Source organism: Tetrao urogallus (genome assembly GCF_951394365.1).
Source record: "Tetrao urogallus genome assembly, chromosome: 3".
In the NCBI taxonomy this organism is placed as follows: Eukaryota; Metazoa; Chordata; class Aves; order Galliformes; family Phasianidae; genus Tetrao; species Tetrao urogallus.
In genome coordinates, this window is record NC_136815.1 from 31,678,488 (window position 1) to 31,686,579 (window position 8,092).

The following is an 8,092-nucleotide window of genomic DNA, read 5'->3' on the forward strand; positions in this document are numbered from 1 at the left end:
TAAGGAGGAGGCAGTGAAGTTTGTATCTATGCTCATTTATATAAAAACTGCAACTCTTACAGTAATGGGAAGAAACAGCCAGCTCACAGATCATCATCCCTCAATATTTCTCTTTCTTTCCAGCAAGAAAATTAAGCCTTGCTTTTAACAGAATTAATATAAATAAACAGAATACATTGGTAATGCTAACTTTCATTTGACTTGCTTTTAGGTTTTCCTATGTTCTATATGCACTGCTAAAAACTAAAACAGTGAATTGGATCGGATGCATAAATAGATTCCTTTTAGAAAAAGTAACACTGACTAACACATAGAAAAAATATTCATGTTATAAAGGTACTTTATATTACATCGTGGAAAAGTTGTTATTCAGAGCCAGTAACTCCAGTGCTGCTTAGTAAAAATACATAAGAAACAAAGACAGAAGCACACTCTGCAGCAAGTTTTTGCTTTGCAGTCTACACCAAAACCTATACTGATCATTGCATTATGAAATTTTGAAATCTACTAACTTCCATATTGTCTGCTCCCCTTCTATCAACTTCGTCAAAAAATGTCTGATGCTTGCAATAAGTAGTGGGATGAAAATACTTGTAATAAACAGCAAGAAAAATAATACCTAACACCTGACTGAGAATAGTTAAGATGCTCACAATTGTAAGATGTACTTCCTTGATAACAGCAGGTTTCCAAAACAAACATACAAGCAAAATACCTACAGTTACAAGGGTGTGAGTAGCATAATAAATAGAAATGCAAGCTTTTGTTTTTCTCCCCTTTATGTTAAAAAAAGTAAAAAGTAGAATGATTCCAACAACAGTTCTGTACAGATATTCCATCTCTGTGGATTTGCAAAATGTTGTGTGCTGTTTCAAAGTCCAGGCAAAACCGCAGCTCCAAAGAAGTATCAGCAGAATTACAGAACTTCTAACACTCAGTAGAGTGATCAGTGAAATACTGAGTATCCAAGAAGTGATGGAGAACAGTTTATAGAAGAGATACACTAACTTGGGAAGCACTTGCAATTCCTCTTTATCAGGCAGAGATTTTCGTAGTGATATTTGATAATCAACCATTGAAAAGGAAATACCACAAAATGAAATAATAATGGCAGCATCTAAACAAAACACAAAAACAAATGTTAGACTTAAGAAACAAAATTTCTTTTACATTAGAACTTCTGGATGTTTGGACAAGTATATGCTTTCTTTGCACTATCTTCATACCAACTTCATGTATCCTCTGTGCTCCTAAACAAGACACACTAATTTTAAGGCTCAGTTTAGTTGCCTAAATCTAGACATCTATTGTTATTTGGGATCTCTTGCTGTTGCTCATCTCATAAATGTGTGCTGTGTTTGTCATTTGCACACACAGATGACTTAGAAACACTTAAGCTGTTGGAAATACCTTATACCCATACACAGTTGAGTTTGAGCAACTGATGTTGACAAAGATGCTATGGTTATGTATAGCATCTATAGCTGAGACTTGATCCTTCATGTGGTCATATTTAAGATGAGATTCATCTGAGCATTTTATCTCAGTACCTGTGAAGTCATGGACTGTCGAAGAACCCTACCTAACAGTGCAGATCTCTTCAGACTGAAATTTTAATGAAATGCAAAGCAATTATACAGTGAAGTATACATTTACCAAAATATTTTTAAAATAGTATCCAATAACATGAGTTATTGTATGGGAACTTCTGAATCACAGCCTGAACCTCTGATTAATCACCTGAGGCAAGTAAGCCACGGGAGCACAGGTGAAGGCAATTCACCAGTGCTGCCGGAAGGGGTGGAGTCTGTCTCCACCTCTCCTAGACCCATTTAAGAGCTGACTACCAGTAGGGAAAGATCTCTTCTAGGATCCACTCCTCTGGAGTTTCATAGCGAGCCTAGGATATGGGTAAGAATTCTATCTATTCTGTTTTGGTATAATAACTGCGTAGCTAAACTCTCTGTTGTATTTCATAACTGTAACATCTGTACATTTGTTGATTATACAGTTATGCTTTTGGGTAAGATCCTCAACTTCCAAGTCACAGTGAAACAAATACTCACACTGATAGAAATTATGGTTGTTGTGTTCCATGAGTATGTAAATCTGAACAAAGAGCTGTGGTGTGGTCTCAAGGAAAGTCTTGAATACCCTGAGCATGTTAATATCAGTCAGTACTTCAATAGCTTGTTTATGAATGATGTTGGGAGGGTCTGTTTCTGATATATCTCCACTGCTGTCTTGTCTAAAAGCCGCTTGGAAGCCATACTTCAAGGCAAACCAATATCTATTTAAAAAGGGGGAGAAAAAAATAAGAGAGAGACTTGGTTAGACCATGTTTTTTAAAGTACAATTCTATAAATTTATATTGGATAACAAATTATTTTCCATTTCATTCTCCATTCATATTTTATCTTTGAATGTACCTTCTGCTAAGATAAAATCTGGACCAGTATCTGACTGGTGTTGGTGATATCGGATATTCATTTATGCCCACTGATACTGATGCAATGTAAAACCAGTAAAAGAGCAGGAGACTTGCTTGAATAAACATCATGAGTAGTACTTTGTTGGGTTTTTATACGTTGAAAGATAAAAAACTTCTAAAAATTCCCTGAGCAGCTTTTCTCACTTTCTCAAAGATACTTATTTACTTTCTTTGTATTCTTCTAAGGGTATTAGTGAATACCCAGCTGTGAATATCCAGTGCATATAGGTCTGTAAACCTCGAGGATAATATCTAATGAACTACAAACATACAACAGGATTTCATCAAAAATAAAATAAAAAAACCACTCAAGTGTTCTTTTCTAAATAGTCACAAAGACTCTAATTTCAGAAAACTACTTTCAAGACAGATGGATCTCCTGGGACTGCAGATTCTATTATCTAAGTAGTTTTACATAAACACAACATTTGCTTCAGCGAATGACTGCACCTGAATGACTTTTAGAACAGTAATAGTTTATTTTCAATTAAGACTAAATGAAAATTTCTTCTAAGAGAACTGAAAACTCAAAAATACGTGGAATTAGTTAGCCAGTTGACTGACTAAGTGAAGAACTTATTCTGTTCAGGATTATCTCTAATGCCATGCTTGGAGATAAATAAAACCTAGATTTTTTTCCTGTTTCCAAGGCTTTTGCTTCAGGCCTGAAGGGAGCTATAGCATGTCAGAAGGAAGGGAACAATTAAGTTGTAATTTTAAAAATGTTTTGATAGCTAAGGAAGGAACCAGATCTTGTACATGGTAATTTTTACACCTGTGTTAGAAAAACAGGATGGTGGCTGTGACCTGATGAAGCACCAGAAATCCTGCTGCTGCAAATTATGGTATTTCTGTTGTACTTGATGGAGTCACTCATGCTTAGCCCTGGTGAATGATCTGGCTCATAGTACTGGTTCTCAAGGTAGGGGAGGTAGATAACTTTCTACCTGTGAGTGATGAAATGTGTAAGTTCCAGAGGAATGGGTTCTCACTGCCAATAGCCTACTGCCAGCCACTTCTTTCCCATCATAAAGCAAAGCGATGCTTGCTGTCTTCTGCCAGTTACCTGATTTCAAGTGGCTGTGCAGGCAGTAGGCTAGAACTGAAGCACAGCAATAAGCACAAACAAGTCATTGCTAGCAGTAGGCTGTAAGCATTGTACTGGCTTTGCAAGGCCTTGAGAATTCTGCTTGTCTGGCTTAAGTGAAGTTTTCTTGACCTGCCTGCAACCTTTTTCCTTCATGTAGCCAAAATTGGCTTACCAAAAAAGGAAAAAAAAAAAGTATCTTTTTTCTAACCGATTAGTTGATGTTTTTGTTTATTTTTGTGTGGCGCAGTCATGGTTTTACACAGGTAACACTAACCTGCTATTCTAAATTGAATGAGATATGTATGACTGGCATTATGACGTAGGATAGAGAAAAACAGTTTTGGTTTGATAGCAGAGATCCTGAAATGTGGAGATGCAGGAGAAAAAGAAAGTAGCGTGTAGGATGATAAGGGATGTCTGGGCATGGGAGGCAACAAGGCTATAAACTAACCACTAATGGTGATGCGTGAAGCCACGAGATAATGAAAACAGTTTATGGGGATTGAAACATGGTGCTGCTATAACAATATGTTTATTAATATGGAAATACAGCTTCCACACAAGGGGAGCAGAGGGACAGCGCTGAGCTCTGCTCTCTGGTGACAGTGACAGGACCTGAGGGAACAGGATGTCAGGAGAGGGTCAGGTGGAGGTTAGGAAAAGGCTATTCCCCAAGAGACTAATCAGTCCCAGTACTACAGCATATGTCCTATCTTATCAAATTACACCAATGAAGATTTGGGTGCCAGCTAGAATGTATAGTTCCATGGAAGAAGGATGTGAGAGACACCTGGTAGCAACAGTTGTCCCTTCTAAATTTTGATCAGGCAGTCACAATTTGCAGCTTTAAATAAATCTTTAATCAATAGAAATTTCTTCCTTGCTGCGCATTGAACTTAATCTTCCAACTATCAAAAGGCTTGGATTCAATCCATGAAACTGAAGTGACTATGTCAATACCTTGGGGCAGTACATTTGCATTAAGAAAGCATGAGCAAGTACATGTTATGTTGTGACTTCTAACTCACAGTAGCCTTACAAACTTTCCACTTTCAATTAACTATCTGTACCTTTCTGACTTTGTACCTTAAATACCTTCCTAACAACTTCATTCTGCATATCTTCTCTTTTTCTCTTCACGTTTTTTAAAAATGACATGAAATAATACTGGGTTTAAGAGGTTGCTCTATTGTTTCATGTACTTATAATTTGTATCTACAAATAAGCAAAAAATGTTTTCATCTGTTTAAAGCTGTGGGGCATTTTGATCCTTGCTTGAAGCACCAAGAGGTACAGTAGCAGCTACCAATATCGCAATGGCTGCTGCTGTGGCCTGCTGTTCTGACAGGAATGTTATTTCTTGATAAAATTTAGTCTTCCTTAAGTGTTCTCGACTGATGCTGCAAACTGCTACAAGTCAGTGTATTCATATGCTGCTCCAGGGAAATATTCCCTTTTTCCAAATTCACTGATTGTGTTATCTTCTTAATGTTGGCTGTTATGCTTCAGTCTGTTCTCAATTCTATTAACATCTTTGGGACCCACTTAAATAGGTCAAGTTGAAAATAATTTTAGTTGATATGACTAATACTTTAACAACTCCATTTTGTCTTTAAAAACTCTGTTCAGTGAATAACATTTTGTATAAAATGTAATGGTATGTCAGTTATCTTTTAAAATAAAGCCTTATTAGATATTGACTAGTTTTAATTTCTTTCATATATATATATATATATATAAAATACATTCATATATATATATATATGCATATGACTGCCACAATTATTATTTAGCACTGATATTGTGATTAAAAAAAAAAACTGGATGAACTTCTATCAATCTGAGTACTGTACAAACACAATACAGTGAAATTCCCTGTTTCAAAGGCAAAGCAAAAGGTATAAAAGGCATAAGAGAATAAAGAAATGAAGGAAGAGAGTTTGATGAAGTGTATTAATATCTTCCAAATTCAGGCATCCTCAGTTCACTGGCTGAGTCAATATTTACTGTCTAGGCCCTCTTTGATGGGTGAAGAAGATAGGTTCCTGCCCTCTGGGTAAGCTCACCTTAACAGTTATGACCTGACTCTTGACAATATCTATTTTGACTGTGTTGACTATAGAGATAAACCTGGGAGACTCACTGTCTACATAGACTGGGTATATCAGATGACTGAGGAGAGGACAGGAGGGGAGTGTACATGCATACACTTAAGAAAACAAATGAAATAGGAAGTATATAATAGCTGATGACAAGGTACAAGCACAGGTGTCAGCTTGCTGATACCAACTTACACCTTAAAGTGTGCATTATCACACTATTGAATTTTGAGGAGCGGCTCAGTTATATGTGTCAACCTGGGAACTTTTTCCATGCAGAAGCAGCAGCATAAGAGAAAACACAATTTGCCCAATAGAGAAAAAGAGGACCAAGACAGCCACAGTGCACTGACTGCAGAAGACAAAATTACATTTACTAGATAACAAACTGCTAAGAGAAGGTGTTGCTCATTGTATGAAGGAAACGGTGAAAATGTGTGATTAAAATTGAAAGAGTAGGAAATAAAGTAATCCATTGAAAATGTGTCTGTAGAGGCAATGTTTTGAATAGATGAATTGATGTAAGAGTTAAATCAAAATTATATCACCAAGAACTGTAGATGATCAGAACTTAAATCTGAATGTTGAAGAGGAGAGTTTTTAAAGATAGGCACAAATCAGAGAGAGATTTTAGGGGCAACCTGGGTGTGTTAAACCAAAGGTGAAACCAGAATCGAGTACAAATCATGGAGAATGATGTCATTGTAGAGAAAGGGGAAGAAGGGAGGCTTACCATATGCCACTGCAGTTGCTGGTTTAACATTTATCATGAGTTATAAGAAACTGATGTCAGAGCCTTAATTTCCTTTGCAAGAAACAAGCTCAGATTAACTGAAAACTGAAGATTAAGAGCCTGGGAAATGGACAAAAAGGGGGGTGCTACAGCAGGCCCTGAGACATCTCCCTAAAAGGCAGAATGTGGTACAATTCCTGTAGCTGGATCTTTGTACCTCACTCATGAACCAAACCATGCTGAACATGAAGCCATTCAGAAAAATTGAAGAGGGATTTTTTTTTTGCCCTTCAAAATGAAGTATTTTAAAGCTTTTCTAATGCCTGACACCAAAAAAGTTAAACTTGGCAGTAAGTGCTCCTCTGCGAAGTCTAGGGCTTCAGGATTGTATGAGGAACAGCAGGAAAGTAAAGCTGGTGAGCAAAAGAAAAAAGAACACTGAGAAGTAAAAGTTAACTGTGGTGAGCAAAACCTTCAACATTCTCCTTAAGCCGTGATAACAAAATGAATAAAACATGTGTGCAAGGGGAAGTTTTGCATTGACATAAATATACATTTAACTACTTTCCTTTAATTTGTATAGGAATTTAAAGCAGGCTTTTAAAATAAGAATTTTATTAAGTGTCTCTGAGGAGTCTTTATCTTCCTGTGTTTATTGCATGTAACTTACAGAAAATAATTAAAATTCAGTTCCTCAGGACTTTTCACTAAAAACTTTCAAATCATTTTGAAAACAAAAGTCAAACCTTATCCCAGATGATTTCTGTAGTGACAGCGATAATTCTACAGCAATACCACCACAGAAGTTAAAGAATCTTACATGTGTAATATCTTAAACTTTTTCTGGACATGTACCTGCCAGGAAACAAAGGAACCAATCACCACTAACTCGGTCCCTATAGAATGTATCCTTCTTCAGTATTTAACAATTCATTTCTCTCCCAAATCTTGTGGTTTTCTAAGTATTGATAGACACTTGGATCTACAAATTAGCTCTTTCATCAGCTTTCTCTCCTACTTAGTGTAACCAAACGAATTCTCTTCCTAGCGTCACTTTAACTACTTACATTTCTTTATCAGTTAAGACAGTATTTTTCTGTAAAGCAAGAATTGTTTATAAATACACCTGATCAAAAGGTTGATGAATCAAATAGATTATTATTGGTAAGTAAAATTAAATAGAAATCTGCATGTGCAGCAAAACCTGACATAAGCATAAGTAGCAGTATACCTTATATGGACCAATGATTGTTAACACAAATATCCCCGAAGCTGTATTAACATGACAGCCTGGCACTGGAATTTCTTTTTAAGAAAGGCTAAAAGCAGTATGATTTTTCATTTTAAATTAAAAACAAACAACAAAAAGACAAAGCTTACCTTATAAAAATTCCACAGTGGAAGAAATGAACTAGAAAGATCCAATCTAGCTTCCCAGGAGCAGTACCTTTCCAGTCATTTTTAAACCATTGATAACTGAATATCTGAGTTATTAGTGATGAAAAGCCCCTAAAACAGAGTATCAGTATAGCCCAACAATATTGTCCCTGATAGAAATATTTACTAGCAACCCAGAAATCCACTCCAATATCAGCTATGTAAACTACAATTCCACCAACTAAAAAAATAAAATTCCATTTGGTAAATTTCATCATGCATTAGATTGTCACTGTTGTCAT

At 36.1% G+C, this 8,092-nt stretch overlaps 1 protein-coding gene across 1 annotated transcript; it reads right to left on the reverse strand.

Annotated features, from left to right (window-relative positions):
- Positions 1 to 479: 479 nt before the first annotated feature.
- Positions 480 to 8,092, reverse strand: XKR9 (XK related 9; the record flags this gene model as incomplete). The annotated part of the gene is given in 4 exon segments (XM_079533059.1): positions 480 to 1,117; positions 2,067 to 2,290; positions 7,794 to 8,071; positions 8,075 to 8,092. Coding segments are annotated over 4 exon segments (1,158 nt in total).